This window comes from Rutilus rutilus (genome assembly GCF_951802725.1).
Source record: "Rutilus rutilus genome assembly, chromosome: 17".
In the NCBI taxonomy this organism is placed as follows: Eukaryota; Metazoa; Chordata; class Actinopteri; order Cypriniformes; family Leuciscidae; genus Rutilus; species Rutilus rutilus.
In genome coordinates this window covers 14,663,301-14,679,915 of record NC_140230.1, presented here as the reverse complement: position 1 = coordinate 14,679,915, position 16,615 = coordinate 14,663,301, and the positions used below count along the sequence as shown (strand labels likewise).

Here is a 16,615-nt window from a genome sequence, read left to right as displayed (position 1 = left end):
TAGGAAAAAAAAAATACTATGGATATCAATGGGACCCATCAACTTGTTTGGTTACCAACATTCTTCAAAATATCTTGAACAGAACAAAGAAATTCATATAGGTTTGAAACAACTTGAGGGTGAGTAAATTATGACAATTTTAATTTTTAAGTGAACTATTCCTTTAACAAGCGGTTTGAAAGAAATAATTAGCATTTATCGCTAGTTTCTTTATCACAATGTATCTGGTTAGGACATGTTGAGAGTCTTTTCGAAAGACTTTTGGCCATTTTTGCAATAGCAATGTGTGTAGTGACATTTGAACAAACATTCTATCTGTACAGATATTACCTTCATTCACGAGGGCAACAAAACCTTTCTCGACAACCTGGTCAACTTCGATAAGCTAGTAAGTCAATAATTGGGCCTTATACAGGTTCCTTTTATTATTGTTTGTTTTAATTAAAGGGTTAGTTCACCCAAAAATGAACATTCTGTCAATTTATTCACCCTCATGTCATTCCAAACCTATATGACTTCTTGTTTTTGTGGAACAAAAGAAGGTATTTTGAAGAATGTTGGTCACCAAATTGTTTTGGTTACCATTGACTTCCATTGTATGAGGGGACATTTCTCAAAATTCACAGAAGAAAGTCATACGGGTTTGAAATGGCACGAGGGTGAGTAAATGATGACAGAATATTCATTTTTGGGTGAACTATCCCTTTAATGTCACATATAGTACCATCAAGTGAACAAAACAAGCTTATGTGAGATGTATTTTGTGTGCAGCACATGATAGCAGACACAGTGCGGATTATCAGGCAGTGTCGGACAGATCACATGGGTAAGTGCTCAAAACGCACAATTTACAAGAATAAAATAATGTATCCTTGCTTGAGTGTGTAATCTCTGCACTGCAACCACATCCAAATGGAATTACACACACACACACACACACACACACACACACACACACACACACACAAAAAAGGCTGTTTCAAACATTTTTCCCAAACACTTAGCCCACAATCTCCTATTGGCAAGGTAACCAGATAATCACGCCCCAATCTCATGCCATTGGTCGAGCTAATGTTGCTGTTGCTGGTCGGACTGCTCAAACAACTAAACTTCTCAGGAAAATCAGCCTAAAAATGCTTTACTTGGTTGTCTTTTCATATTAAGCCTCGATAGCAGAACGTATTTTAGTATTTCAAACAATGACACACTTCAACTTGTATTTGAACACACAGGTCCGTATATATTACTGCATGACCCAAATCTGTCTCTACACTTAAAATAGTTCATCACAGTTTAGTGGCTTCAAGTACACTGAAAGTCAGCCTCGCTCCTGTTGTGTTGATTCTCTATAGGTTATAAGAATGACTTTTGTCTTTTGTCCATTAGGAAACATGTTGTCCCAGAAGGACAGCGTGGAAGTGAGAACGTACATCAATTACCTGCACGTCATCGACAATCAACAGACTCTATTTGAGCTCTCACATAGACTTGAGCCCAGGACATAGAACAACGCCATACATCCTAAATCAACTACTGAACGAGACAGGACAGAAGACTGTGATGAGTATGTCCTCCACTAGGGGGAGACACACTCACACCAACCATACCGAGCAGATACAGTGTATCGCACAGCCAAAGAAATCTCCACAAGATTAATAATGTGAAAGGAAGAAAGACGCTGAATCATGCAAGACTGCGAAATATAAAATTGCTTCTGAAATCTACAGTACAGCTGAAACAGAAATGAAACATTACAGTGACCCAGTGTTCTGTAAGTTACAGTACAGAAAAGTCAGATGTTTTTTTTGTACAGCAGACTTTCACTCAGTAGTGTAGGACAGAGTTTTAGTTGTTATGAGCCAGTTTGCCACTTCAAAATAGTTTTACAACAATAGCCAGTGGATTGTTTTTAGCATATGCATATATGAGAAAAGAATCTTCATTAGTATGGAATTTGACCTACATGCACAAATCTAAAACAATTTGATGCCTTTTTAGATCATGTCCAACAAACTATTTGTAGACAATCAGAAAAATATCTCAAGGCAGCACACTGTATTTTAGGTACAGTACTGCTACCAGAAGCAAGAAGTAGAACTGTAGATTAAAGGCCATTAGTTGAACTTGCACACACTATAAGGACATATTTAAATAATGCATATCTTTAAGAAAATATATGCAATTTATTTTGCAGACTTTTACATAATAATTGGATACAAATTATGGACTAACCTCCTGTTTGAAAACAACGGTGAGCAATGGTTCTGACACTAGATGGTGCTTGAAGAAAGCAAAAGTATAGATTTCTTTGTATAAGTTGTACTTTGATTTATGCGACATTAAGATATTTATTAAACAACAAAGTTGTCCCTGATTCAGAAGGGAAGACAACGCCTAGGTTTTAAATACAAAGAAATGATGTAATGTAAATGTGATCAGATGGTCTGAAGGATTTGGCGACGCCATTGATTGACCAGTCTGATAATGCCTGAGGTTCATGTGTGAACTCTGTAAATACTAAGACTTTTTTTTTTTTTAAATACAAAAAAAAGCCAGGCCATAAAGCAATAGAAAGGTGTGCATCTCACCTTCAGAAAAAAATTGTTAGCAGTGACTGACTGTAGCTGCTGTTTGCACTAGTTTTCTTTACTAAGAGCCTGACATTAAAGGAAAAAAAAAATCCTTTGCCACTGTGTGTGTTTCTTTTTTTGTGTGCCCATGCTGTAAAATCCATCTTTTGCCTAATATTTTTTTTACCTTACATTGTATGCAAATGTAAACTAGACACGTACCGCCACCTAGTGGTAGGAATGTGAATTGACAGACATTCCTGTTAAAGATGCTGCATGTCATTTTTTGACTCTACAATGTTTTTTGAGAAATTTAAGTTAAATTACGTTTCTCCAAAATACAGTGCTATTATTCTACTTTGACATGTGCGTTCCGTGTCGAAATGTATGTTTTTGTTTTGGTATGTTTTATCCCGCCCAATACCAATTTACCCAATAGTAGCTATTTCGACACACCAGGTTGCCAGTTGTCGGAAAACAGCGTGTTCCAGCCATGAAAGCCAGCAAACAAACTGGGTCTGAGATTGCAGATCCTATCTGATCTAAAACGCCTCGTCAATCCCAATTTATACTTCTGTGTCGAACTCACGCTGTAGCTACATCGTAGGCTATGACAATGCGTCAATTCTACACAGACCGCAAATGCTGTGATTGGTCTGCTAGAACCCCTCCCTCCCCCATTTCAACCGCTCTTCTCACTCTCAGTATTACATACTGCACCTTTAAAGTCACCATGAAATCAAAATGGACAATTCTTTTTCTTTTTTTTATACTGCAGCATTTATTATAAATTATCCGCGTTACTTCCCCTCCACCTCTTGCAATGACATCTCTTCTCTGATATAATTGAGAATAAAAGACTGTTTCATGCCGACATTAAATTGACCCTGTAAAACGCCTGACGAGCAGTTTTCTTTCGTGTGCTAACATTTCCTTATGAAACTTTAAGAATGAGGGGAATTTGAACGGCTCCATTTTTTTGTTTTGTTAACAAGAACCTATAGTTTTTAATTTACAGCCGTGTTAGTAGTTGTACAAGTATTGCTTGTAGTTTTGTTAAAATCTCAGTGGCTATGCAAACTTCCGGTATAGTATTTTCTCATGGGATCACAACTCCCATACGATCATAACTTATTATAATACAGTATATTTTTACATATATACACATCTCAAATAGTAAACATAACCTATTATTATATACAAATAATTTTTTAGTAATGAGTTCCAGAAGTATTAAATACCTTTTAGCGTAATTTTGTTAACTTTTAAGAGTACATTATCTTATGGAGACCACAAAGCCAACCGGAAAAGCCCAAAAACTTGTATTTTGACTTCATGGGGTCTGTAAATCGTGACTACTTAATAAAGCAGAGATCTCATTATACGTCACTTAAGAGTGTGAATCTTCTCTGTGACGCTAAATTGGCATCTCAGCTGTCTCAGTGAGAACGAGGATGAATTGTCTAAACAGTTACTGATCCATCCTGTTCTGGGCCATTATTACCTGCTGTGAGGCCGCCGCTGGACTCGCTGAGAGGGGAGGGACCGCGCCACAGCTTGTGCTAACCTCTCATTTCCCTCTCTGGGACAGATGTATCATTTTCTTGTCTCCTGACAAGGTCTGCGTCACAGCAAGGAACTATACAGACAAACACAGCAGCAGATGTTGTGTGTTTTTGTGATTGTGTACTCCGTAGATTTTTATGTTTAATACCTTCTAAAATAGCTACTGTTGAACAAAATCACATTTGTACAGTTCAGCAGTGCACTGTAGAAGTTATTAAATCACATCGAGGGACACGTGAGGGAAAAAATGGATAAGACCAAGCATGTCATTCAAAGATGATAAATTGGTTTCTGTACCGACGTGAGATGAATCATACTGATCTATCTGTATTCATCAGGAGAGGAAGGTCAAACACACCTCAATTGAAAATCAGTATCAGCCTGGTTCATAATCTACTGAGACTCTTATTGTGTGGCACTCGAGGAGATAGTGTCATTCACGGAGCTGCTTTAAATTTAATTAAGCTAATAACAACATCAATATAGCGTTAATATTTACAGTACAATACTTATTACAATAATTGCAATATCATAATACTTCTTACACATTTTCTATTGTATTTAGATTTTGTGCACAATTTTTAACAGTTACGTTTTTATAGGTATCAGACAGGGCTGCACGACTTGGGGAAAATCGAATTGTGATTTTTCTATAAAAAAAATTAAAAAATCACAATTAGATTGTGATTTCAAATGCAAAACAAACTTAAGGCTTGTGCTTGTTTGTAGGGCGTCACAATTTTGTCCAACTTTTTGTCATATTGTTAGGTTCTAAATAAAAATATTAAGAGTCATAAATATTAGTAATTTTACTTTGTAATTTTGTAAGTTCTTAATGTTAAACCATCAAGCTGGTATTTTGGTGGAAAACCACATTGAGTTCTTAATTATTATTTTTTTTGACAACAGCCGGGTTTATAATCGCTTCTCATTATGGGAAGATTGTTGGTGGATGTTGCGTTATCAAGTACACATTATAAGCGATCCAATCTCACAGCAGATGTGGAGATGGACCGATGGACCAACTAAGCCGCTCCAAGACCGCTCCAAAAAAAAGAGACGTGTAAAAGACACACGTCTTTAAATCGCAGCATTTGCAATCATACTTAAACGTGCAGCCCTGCATCAGACAAAATAAAAATACATACATTAAAACACAAATTTAAATGTAAAATTAAATTCATATACGATATTATACTAGCTATGTTTCCATCCACCTATTTTTATGCAAAGTTTGAGGATATTGTATTAAAAAAAGCACAGGATTGAACAGATGCGCATAAATTCCCAAAATGTGCATAAAAAAAACTTGTGTGATCAATTGATGCGGATCATTTTTTCAAACATGCGTATAAACTATGATGGAAACATTTAACGAATAAATCCCACAATGCGCAAAAAAAAAAAAAAAGTCGTGTGACTTTGCCTCAACAGATCATGTGAGATGGCATAACTGGACCAACCAACGGACCAGTTTCATTGCACAGCATCTCAAATGTTGGTTTGGTCATTCTGGAAGGCCTGAGCCAAAGTCTTGCACACTTGCGTTCCTAAACACCAGGCATCCGCCTCCGAACGAAAGATAACATGAGAGCGTTTGTTATTGCGTTTCGTCTGTGGGCACTGAGGCGCACAAGTCATTAAGGAAAAAAGAGCCAAAATGGCTTCCCCGATTGCAGTAAACATTTTATTACATGTATTTTGCGTCAATTTCCCAGGAAGTGACGATTTTGTTCTCTTGAACACATGGGATGGAAACGGTGCATTATTCGCAAATGTTTTATGCGATACTCCAATTTTGCGCATAGGTTAAATTGGCAACTTTGGATGGAAAAAAAACATAAAAAAAAACATTGCTTTCATTTTTATAGCTGAAAATTATGGAATCAACACCATACTGTTTATATAAGAACCTCTATGGGTGAAATGGAGTTGGTCTTTCATTTACACCGACAGAAGCAGGGCCGCTCCTGCCAGAACCCACTTTGCAGGTGGTTGGTGTGTTTTGAGAGGGAAGCTCCAGATGTAGGTGGGGCCGCGGAGTTTGGTGCGGTACACTGGGCACTCGTAGGTGTTCTTCACATCCTGCTGGTCGGCGGGGACCGCACGTATGTACAGCACTGGCATGGCTGGAGTCAACTCCTTCAGAACAGCCTCTGATAACAGACCTGAGGAGCCATCCCAGCGAGCACCTGTGGGACGCATCAAGAATCATGAAAACTTCATTCACACCAACATGAAATTCACTTCAGAATAGAGCTTATACTCACCCTCTATGTAGAGTCCATGGATGTACGCTCCCTCTCGAGGAGGATGCCCATAATCATCCTTGGTTTTTTTGGTGACGTCCACGGACAGACTCATCCTATCTAAAGGCCACTTGTTTTTTCGAGCTATACTCTGCAGAATCGCTGCAAAACAGAACATTTTCAGCACAATGACAGCAAGAGCCCTTTTGTACAGTATATGTGTGTGTTTTAGGGCTGTTGGAACGAATTCCGAAATTCGAATATAATTCGAATATTAAAAAAATCAATACTATTCGAATGCTGAAGTTCCTATTCGAATATTGCTTTTTTATTTTTTTTATTAATATTATTTTTATGCAATCTTGCCTTTCTCGCCGCCTTGGCACACACATGTGAAAATTAAATGCTTTTGTTTCGTCTGATAAACAATAACGTTTTTGAATCGTAACACAATTGTGCACGTTATCCACGCTGTATCATCATAACAACTGTCAAAAGTCGCGGAGAGGAATGTCTCCACGGTAACGGAGATCAACAATTTGATTCTCAGTCCACATTACAACGTGAAAACGGCGTCTTCAAATATATCCACTTTGGAGTGCGTTTTCATTAATAAAAACGCCGTCTCATTGTGGACGGAAGGCCAAAACGGAGAGGAAAATATACGTTATTTTTTTTATGACAACTTACAACCTGACAAGCTAGGCGATCTGTCCGAGGAACCGCCGCTAAAACAGGCAATAATTACTTATGTTCTGCCTCTCTCCTCATCACGGGGCTCAACTGCTACCAGCTGTCCGCCAAAAGGCAATAACAGACAAACTGACGGTTTATCTGTGAAGATATGAGACCGATCAACATCACGCATTGGCGATCCATAAGACTGTGTAATGTCGTAAATATTAATAATAGGATGAATTTGAGCATTTAATATTCGAATATTATTCAAATATTAAATAAAATAAGGAATGGAATTCGAATAGTATTATAGAGGAAGATTGACAGCCCTAGTGTGTTTGTGTGCGTTTGTCTCACCTGTGAGAAATGATTGAGGACTAAAGAGTCCTGAGATCCAAACCACAGCAGGAAACACAAAGTCTTGAGTCCACGTGTCCAACTCCCGACACTGAGCTAGAATGTCACGAAACCTGCAGAGTATGATTTTGCAGACCTCATCACTCAAGCCTACTGTACTGCATGTGATACGGTTTAGAGTTTTTTCTATACATGAAGGTAACTGTACCACAGAGCCAGTGTTTTGGTTGAAGGGTATGCCAGCCTGCTCCAGCTCTCTGGTACGCTATCGTAGAACAGAGCTGCTTGGAGCAGCTCAATGTCTGAAGAAAGACTCAATTCACCCTGTAACATCATGTTAGAGAACACACTGATTCAGTTAACACTCGTTGTAGAAAACTAAACAAAAACAAGTGCATATAAGTAAGCAGAGGTAGATTTTAGCATCAGTGCTCTACTTTTTACATGCAAAAAAAAAGAAATAAAGATATATACCTTAAAATAAATAATTCACAGCAACTTAAATCTGCAATAATTAAATAATATGTCATACTTTATGGACTTATGAAATGTAAAAATAATGTTTAATATGTATTAATTATAATTTATGTGTCCATACACACACATATACATACATACATACACACACAGTGGGGAGAACAAGTATTTGATACACTGCCGATTTTGCAGGTTTTCCCACTTACAAAGCATGTAGAGGTCTGTAATTTTTATCATAAGTACACTTCAACTGTGAGAGACGGAATCTAAAAACAAAAATCCAGAAAATCACATTGTATGATTTTTAAATAATTTATTAGCATTTTATTGCATGACATAAGTATTTGATCACCTACCAACCAGTAAGAATTCCGGCTCTCACAGACCTGTTAGTTTTTCTTTAAGAAGCCCTCCTGTTCTCCACTCATTACCTGTAATAACTGCACCTGTTTGAACTCGTTACCTGTATAAAAGACACCTGTCCACACACTCAATCAAACAGACTCCAACCTCTCCACAATGGCCAAGACCAGAGAGCTGTGTAAGGACATCAGGGATAAAATTGTAGACCTGCACAAGGCTGGAATGGGCTACACGACAATAGGCAAGTAGCTTGGTGAGAAGGCAACAACTGTTGGCGCAATTATTCGAAAATGGAAGAAGTTCAAGATGACGGCCAATCTCCCTCGGTCTGGGGCACCATGCAAGATCTCACCTCGTGGGGCATCAATGATCATGAGGAAGGTGAGGGATCAGCCCAGAACTACATGGCAGGACCTGGTCAATGACCTGAAGAGAGCCGGGACCACAGTCTCAAAGAAAACCATTAGTAACACTACGCCATCATGGATTAAAATCCTGCAGCACACGCAAGGTCCACCTGCTCAAGCCAGCGCATGTCCAGCCCCGTCTGAAGTTTGCCAATGACCATCTGGATGATCCAGAGGAGGAATGGGAGAAGGTCATGTGGTCTGATGAGACAAAAATAGAGCTTTTTGGTCTAAACTCCACTCGCCGTGTTTGGGGGAAGAAGAAGGATGAGTACAACCCCAAGAACACCATCCCAACCGTGAAGCATGGAGGTAGAAACATCATTCTTTGGGGATGCTTTTCTGCACAGGGGACAGCACGACTGCGCTGTTTTGAGGGGAGGATGGATGGGGCCATGTATCGCGAGATCTTGGCCAACAACCTCCTTCCCTCAGTAAGAGCATCGAAGATGGGTCGTGGCTGGGTCTTCCAGCATGACAACGACCCGAAACACACAGCCAGGGCAACTAAGGAGTGGCTCCATAAGAAGCATCTCAAGGTCCTGGAGTGGCCTAGCCAGTCTCCAGACCTGAACCCAATAGAAAATCTTTGGAGGGAGCTGAAAGTCCGTATTGTTCAGCGACAGCCCCGAAACCTGAAGGATCTGGAGAAGGTCTGTATGGAGGAGTGGGCCAAAATCCCTCCTGCAGTGTGTGCAAACCTGGTCAAGAACTACAGGAAACGTATGATCTCTGTAATTGCAAACAAAGGTTTCTGTACCAAATATTAAGTTCTGCTTTTCTGATGTATCAAATACTTATGTCATGCAATAAAATGCAAATTAATTAATTAAAAATCATACAATGTGATTTTCTGGATTTTTGTTTTAGATTCCGTCACTCACAGTTGAAGAGTAATATAATAACATGACATGATAAAAATTACAGACTTCTACATGCTTTGTAAGTGGGAAAACCTGCAAAATCGACAGTGTATCAAATACTTGTTCTCCCCTCTGTGTGTGTGTGTGTGTATATATATATATATAATACATTTTGTAACATGTATAATTTTGAAAATAATTTTTTTCACACATATATAAAATGTTTTGGTTTAGTGGTCCTTAGTGATGAGTGTGTGGGGGTATAAAAGACAAAACAGTCGGAAAAATTGCATGGCATTACATCATTCATGTTTACAGGCACAAAGAATGAAGTGATAGCAATGTTACTTCCTTTGTGGTTTCTTTTTAAATGCAAATTAAAAAATGTACAATCAATTTGACCATTTACTCGCCCTCAAGTCAATATTTAAAGGGATAGTTCACCCAAAAATAAATTGTCGTTATTTATTCACTCTCAAGTCATTTCAAACCTGTATGAATTTCTTCCTTCTGCTGAACACAAAGGAAGATATTTTGAAGAATGTTGGTTACCAAACAGTTGACTTCCATAGTATGGAGAAAAAAATACTATGGAAGTCAATGGGGTCCATCAACTGTTTGGTTACCAACATTCTTCTGCTGAACACAAAAGATGATATTTTGAAGAAAGAAATTCATGCAGGTTTGGAACAAAGGGATTTGATCACCCACAAATAAAAATTCTGTCATCATTTACTCACCCTCAAGTTAACTATATGAATTATTACATAACTCTTCATAGAGGATACATGGAAGCAAAATCAATGATACTTTATTATTCATGAGCTATGCTTTTACCGTAGTAAGATTCATTAATTCACATCCTGGCGTTTGGTGGACACCTTTTCGCATTATTTGGTTGGGTATAAAAACTTTTCCACATCAAATACACATAAAAATGTAGATGTTCCAAAACTAAAACATGCGGCGTAGTATTGAAATACAACTGCTTTTGAATAATCAGGAATCAACTGCACTGACCTTCAATCCCAGGTCCAGCTCTTTTAAGGATCTGTGTATCTCTCCCAGCAGCAGATTCATCCGCTCACACTCCTGCAGGCACACCAGGATGTAGGGGCTCCTCTCAACGGTCTTAGACATGAGCTCTGCTAGATTATACTCCTCAGGTAACTTCTCCAGCATGTCATCCAGAACACTCTTCACCTGACCCAGGAAGAAGAAAAAACTATACATCCATAGTGACTATACACTCTAAATACAAGCAGGCTGATCCCGTATAGGAGAACCTTTTAAAGAAATTTTTATTAATTAGTAGAAAGTGGTAGAATACTAAGGTACTAAAGAACTAAGAAACCAATAAGCATTAGTCTGCTATCAGTGGTTGAACTCTCTGTTATTGGCTCTAAAATGACGTTTTGGAAATGGCAATGGAGGCTTGGGATTAGATGCGCAGGAAATTAGTCCCACAAACAGGAGCGTTTTTAAGGACAAAAACCTGACAAATATCTTAAAATACATCATCTGAACAATGTTTTGGGGTGTGGTTAATGTAGTATAAGCGGAATAATTGACTCCGGGCTGTGAAAAATAATGCACACCCAAGGTGTAACCGCTACTCTGCCTCGTGTCGTGGCCGCATTACCACCTTGGGTGTGCATTATTTGTCTAATAATTCAACGGCCCGGAGTCAATTATTCCTTACATAATATTTCTGTTTTTGCTGCATTTATCAAATAAATGCAGCCTTGATAAGCATAAGAGACTTCTTTCAAAAACATTAAAACATTCTTAGATCACAATCCTTTGAACAGCAGTGCATACACATCCTCATAATAGTTAGCAAATAGCTTTACCTTCTCCTCTATGCACTGTGATGCTCCCTCTCCAGTTGATGAGTCTCTAGGCTGCAGTTCCAGTAAAGTTTTGAAGAGGGCATCAGACGTGGCTGTCATAAACTCAATCTCAGCATTAGGGTGCATGCTGTAGAGACCAGGGCTCTCCGAGGGCAATCTCTCATCTATGTAGCTGTGATACCCAGTGTAGTCCAGATCAGGAGGCGCTGGAAAGCCAGGACACAAGAACAGCTCCCCTTCAAACTGGTGAGAGAGGATAAGTCACTCTAGAGATCATGGAGTTACTGGAAGATGCTTCATTTCTATTGTGATTTTGAGATTCCTATTTGAGGTGGTGAAGTCTATCATCTGGTAGCCAAAAGGCTTGATAGATCATGTTTTGTAGCCAGTGACACAACATGATTTTAGGTCACAAATTTTCTGCACAATATTTTGTCCTGATCAGCCTTGTAGCATTGGACCACGCTAACCTGTGTTAGTGCTCACTAACAGATGAAGGTGTGTGTGGTAATCGATAGCAGGGCTGGTGCTGGGCACTGGGAGAGTAATGCAGCTGTGTGGAAAGGCTAAAGGAAAAACTCTGTGATTGATGGCTGCTCATCCTGGGGTCTAATGAGACTCGGTGAGGAAACATTGGGCTGCATGCCTGACCACTGCTGGAAAACAGCCTTAATAACCTCACACACACACACACCACTTCAGAACACACACGCTTAAGATCTTAGCATTAAACATATGGGGCCCTATCTTGCACCCAGCGCAATTGACTTTGTGCACCGACGCATGTTTCATTCCTATTTTGCACCCGCGCAAAGCGCGCTTTTCCCTCCACAGAAGCACGTCGCTAAACTAGGGAATGAACTTGCGCTCCCTGGGCGGTGCAGCGCAAAAAAGGAGGCGTGTTCCGGCGCAAACAATCCCTGGTGCTATTTTACTGTTCCATAAAACAATTGCGCCACTGGCCAGAAAAAAACCTAGTCTAAAGTCAGTGGCGCGTTGCGCGTTGTTCATTAGGCTATTTTAAGGGCGCATGCTTGACCATAATGTATAGCGTGCACAACGCGCATACACTTTCTCTAATCTACACAGAAGCAGCCGTTTTCATTTTTGCAAATCATATTATTACGATAGATAGATAGATAGATAGATAGATAGATAGATAGATAGATAGATAGATAGATAGATAATTTATTATAAAATCATACATCTAGCTTACACATTTACCCACATTATTATATACCTGTTTAACCGAAGCTAATTTGGGTGTGTTTCTCGATCCCCAATGTCACTGGGGATATTCTGGGGATATTTAATTTGATTTTATCAATCAATAAATTCCACTAGAAACAAACCTTGTTGTATTATTTTAATTTAATACTGTGAAGCTGCTTTGATACAATCTGTATTGTGAAAAGCGCTATACAAATATACTTGACTTGACTTGACTTGACTTCTCTCTCTTTTACGGCCGTGACGAGAGCGTTGCTCTCCTCGGCTGTGAACCGCTCCTGGCGCGCGCCTGGCAAATCTGCCGTTATAATAGCAATACGCCAAGGAAAAAGCGCGTCTGCTCTTAAAGGGAATGTGAGATGATGCTCTGATTGGGTTATTTCACGTTACGCCCAAACCACACCTATGAATAATGAAGCTACTTCAGACCAACCCCTTTTAGATTTGCGCCAGGCGCAAGAGTCATTTATCCCGCCGGGAAAATAGCAACAGCGCCGAGACCCGCCCACAAAGTTACTTGCGCTTTGCCACTTGCGTTTCAGATCGTTAAAATAGGGCCCATGAAGTCCAAACATACTGTGCACTCTGAACACGCAAACAAACGTGTCTTCGGTATGTGGGAACCAAAAGACATTTAACCCTCTAAAGCCTAACATGTGAAATAAAACCTCCATTTTATTCAGAGGCCCAAACTGAGCCTCTCTTTTTATTGTGGCATTTAAGCTGCCGGAATTATCGGAATAAATACAAGTTTTCTAGTTAAAAATTGGACATGAATGTTTGGGTATCACCCAAAGATGGGCGAGCTTTCTTTATTAGATTTAGACAACAGCTAGAGTGCCTTGTCTTATCAAAGTAGTGCATATTTACATATATGAATAATCATTTGAAGCATATTGCATGTTTTATACACAGCGAAAATAGCCTGTATTTAACTGAAATATCTAGAATCTTCAGCAAGCCGACTATCTAGAGAGCTTGGTGAATGTTTATACGGTTGTCAATTACACTAAATATAATTTTAGCTTTAATAAGATTTTCCCCCAAAATAATCAAGAATAAACCTGTTGTCCTCCATGATTCCTGTTCTTTCTGACAACAAAGCACTTGAATGCAACAAGCTCGTAATCATGACTTCAGAAGTGGGAAGTAGGAAATTTACGATACCACATGAAGGCAGCATTAATGCAAGGCAATACAATGATGATTGAGAGATGTACAAATGAACATTCCTCAAAAGCATGTTGTATCATATTTTAACCTGATTCTAAAAAACGATGTATGGATTATCAAGCAGGTCCAGAAAGTGTTCATCTTGAAATATTACTAGGAATATAAAATTTACTTTACAAAAATCAGTCAAGATTCACCACATCCTGAAGTTTGACATTTTTACAATTATACAAAAAAAAAATATAAACTATCAATCAGACAACATGTGGAAGTGTGTGTACAACAGGTTTTTCAGCAAAGTTTTAATCAGGTTGATAATTTAGAGGCCTTAGAAATGTCCGTATCTAATATGATACAGTAAGGTCTATAGTGTTAATGCATTCATCTTCTCTTTTGTTATCTATGCTTTAATACTGTATCAAAAGGAAAATTATGTGATGTAATGTAGATCCTCACCACTAGAGAGCCCCATACAGCTACAGTATTTACATGTACAAACCTGATTTATGTTCAATGGTAGTAGACAATAAACAAGCATTGATAATCTCATTTTGACAAATTTGTCTGCAGAACATGAAAGAAGCACTGAGATCATCTAGGTTTACATAGCCTTATCTATTTAGAATTATACAGTACGTTCCCTATAAAAATGTAAGCTGGATTTCACCAGAGGAAACTATTTGAAAAGGTTATTCTGACTTTATATGTCACAAATGTGACTATTAGTCGCAATTTATACATTGCATCTCACAGCATGACTTAAAGTGGTCATGAAATTTCACCCGATCTATTGTATAATAATAATAGTAATAAGTATTTACATTTATATAGCACTTTTCTCAGCAATCAAACTGCTTTACATTGAAGATTGGTGGTTGCCCCTTCTGTATCAAAATGCCATAACTGGATTTTCCGGTGAAACGACAGACTTCTCTCTGATGATGTAGGCAGGACTTCTCCAATCATTTAGCCCCGCACCTGCACACTCGCGTTCATCTACCTCCACTTTTGAGTGCAATGCCCACGTCTCAAAATCCAATCAAAAACGAATGCATAACGACATTTTTTTCTTTTTCGGTAATTTGTTTTACTCAGATGTTTGCTATAATATCAGACAATTACGACCATTCCTTGCTATTGCAATTATTTATTGCTGCAGCAATCCATTTACACTTAAAAAACAAATTCTTCTCTCGAATTCTCTCTCTGTTACTCTCCAGTGTCTCGCCTACAGTACATCTCCATACCAGCTACTTATATATCCTTTTCTGAGCAATTCTAGAGTGGCACCTCATATTACTGTTCCAATTTGGAACTGCTTTTGTTGTATTATCAGTCAATAATTGCTTTAGATAAAAGCATCTGCTAAATGAGTGTACATCAATAGTTCTCAATCTTTTCGACTTGAAGGCCCACCACTGTCTAACACAACTATAACTTTAACATACACAGGGTTTCTGCAGGTTATATGAAGGTAAATGTAAGACTTTTTTAAGACCAAGTAAATAAAATTAAGGTATAAAAGGGAACTCAATACGTCAAAATGTTCTCTTAAGTGTTGCTAATACAACACATTGTGTTTCTCCCTAGACATTTACATTTAGAGTTGAAAATACTTCTAATAGATATCCATTACCTTTTAATTCATAAAAAAAAGAAGCTTGAATCACTCTGATCCAGAATCAGAATTCTACATTCTGATAACACTGCAAAAAATCTGTTTTTTCTGTTCTTCCAGTGCAAATGTCTAAAGATTCTTAAATCAAGATGCATTTACTAGAGATACAGAATCAAGTCTTGAATTGTGAAATTGATCAAAATGAAGTGAGTTTATGAATAAAACGAGAACAAATATCTGCCAATGGGCTCAGAAAAATCAACTTAATTCAAAGGAAAGTTTTCACAAATCACTGACAGATATTCATGCATCTTGATTTAAAGTATATCTGTATTGACAACAGGACAAAAATCCTGAGGAAGAACATCATTTTATGCAATGCATGTAACATTTAATGCCATGACTTTATGAATTTAAGAGTTTCTGCTCTAATTGAACCTTTTTAAAGCCCTAATTTGTCTAAGGTTGAATTAAGACACTTTAAACCTTCAGAAACCCTTTGAATATATTACCAAACTTCATTATTTACAGAAAATGGAATTGTCGATATAGGTAAATTAATTAACCACAACTCATTTTGTGATTCTATAAGTTCTTAGTATGTTCTTCAATAAAAACAAAAACGTTATTGAGGGGGAAAAATAAATATATATTGATTGTAAGTCTGTCTAGCATTTTAATTAAGTTAGATTGTTTGTGAAGGAGATGGCATCATGTATTGTACTGGAATGACCCACTTATATTGTTAGAGGAAAGGGAGGAAATTTTGAAGAAAAATGGTCACCATTAACTGAGTTTCTGAGACATTATGAAGGAAATTAAGAAAGTAAAGCTGACTGCCGAGTTGTTTTGGGGTCTTTTTGTTCTTTATTATCATTGTCTTTGTTACTCTGTTATGTGTGTTTTTTTTTTATTTTATTTTTTTATTATTATTTATTTCTATTTACTTTGGGGATTAGGTTGTGAAATATTAAGTTTATGTCAAATGTGTCACTTGCTTGGTTTGTTAAAAATTCAATAAATATAATGTTCAAAAAAAATAATGCACTTTTTAAAACATGCTTTCAGTGCATCGTTAGAGTGATAATTCTGAGCATACAGTTTAAAAGATACCTAACATATATTTACAGTATATACAGTACTTCCACTTTAAGAGTATTTTTCTGAAATATGTTTTTTTTTACATATATACTTAAAGTGTGTTCAAAGTT

General features: G+C 37.7%; 2 protein-coding genes across 2 annotated transcripts in view; one reads left to right on the top strand and one right to left on the bottom strand.

Annotated features, from left to right (window-relative positions):
- Positions 1-2,682, top strand: part of rapgef5b (Rap guanine nucleotide exchange factor (GEF) 5b) — a 67,931-nt gene extending 65,249 nt beyond the window's left edge. Inside the window, exons 24-26 of the mRNA XM_084384688.1 lie at positions 324-388; positions 772-826; positions 1,387-2,682. Coding sequence (XP_084240814.1) covers positions 324-388; positions 772-826; positions 1,387-1,505 — 239 coding nt within the window. The 3' untranslated portion in view covers positions 1,506-2,682. The remainder of the gene's footprint in view (positions 1-323; positions 389-771; positions 827-1,386) is intronic.
- Positions 2,683-5,471: 2,789 nt separating this feature from the next.
- LOC311306929 (dynein axonemal heavy chain 11) overlaps positions 5,472-16,615 on the bottom strand; it is a gene marked incomplete at its 5' end in the record, with an annotated part of 77,016 nt that continues 65,872 nt past the window's right edge. Inside the window, 6 exons of the mRNA XM_084435564.1 lie at positions 5,472-6,328; positions 6,407-6,547; positions 7,421-7,533; positions 7,629-7,744; positions 10,551-10,733; positions 11,384-11,626. Of these exons, the coding sequence (XP_084291690.1) occupies positions 6,081-6,328; positions 6,407-6,547; positions 7,421-7,533; positions 7,629-7,744; positions 10,551-10,733; positions 11,384-11,626 (1,044 nt within the window). The 3' untranslated portion in view covers positions 5,472-6,080. The remainder of the gene's footprint in view (positions 6,329-6,406; positions 6,548-7,420; positions 7,534-7,628; positions 7,745-10,550; positions 10,734-11,383; positions 11,627-16,615) is intronic.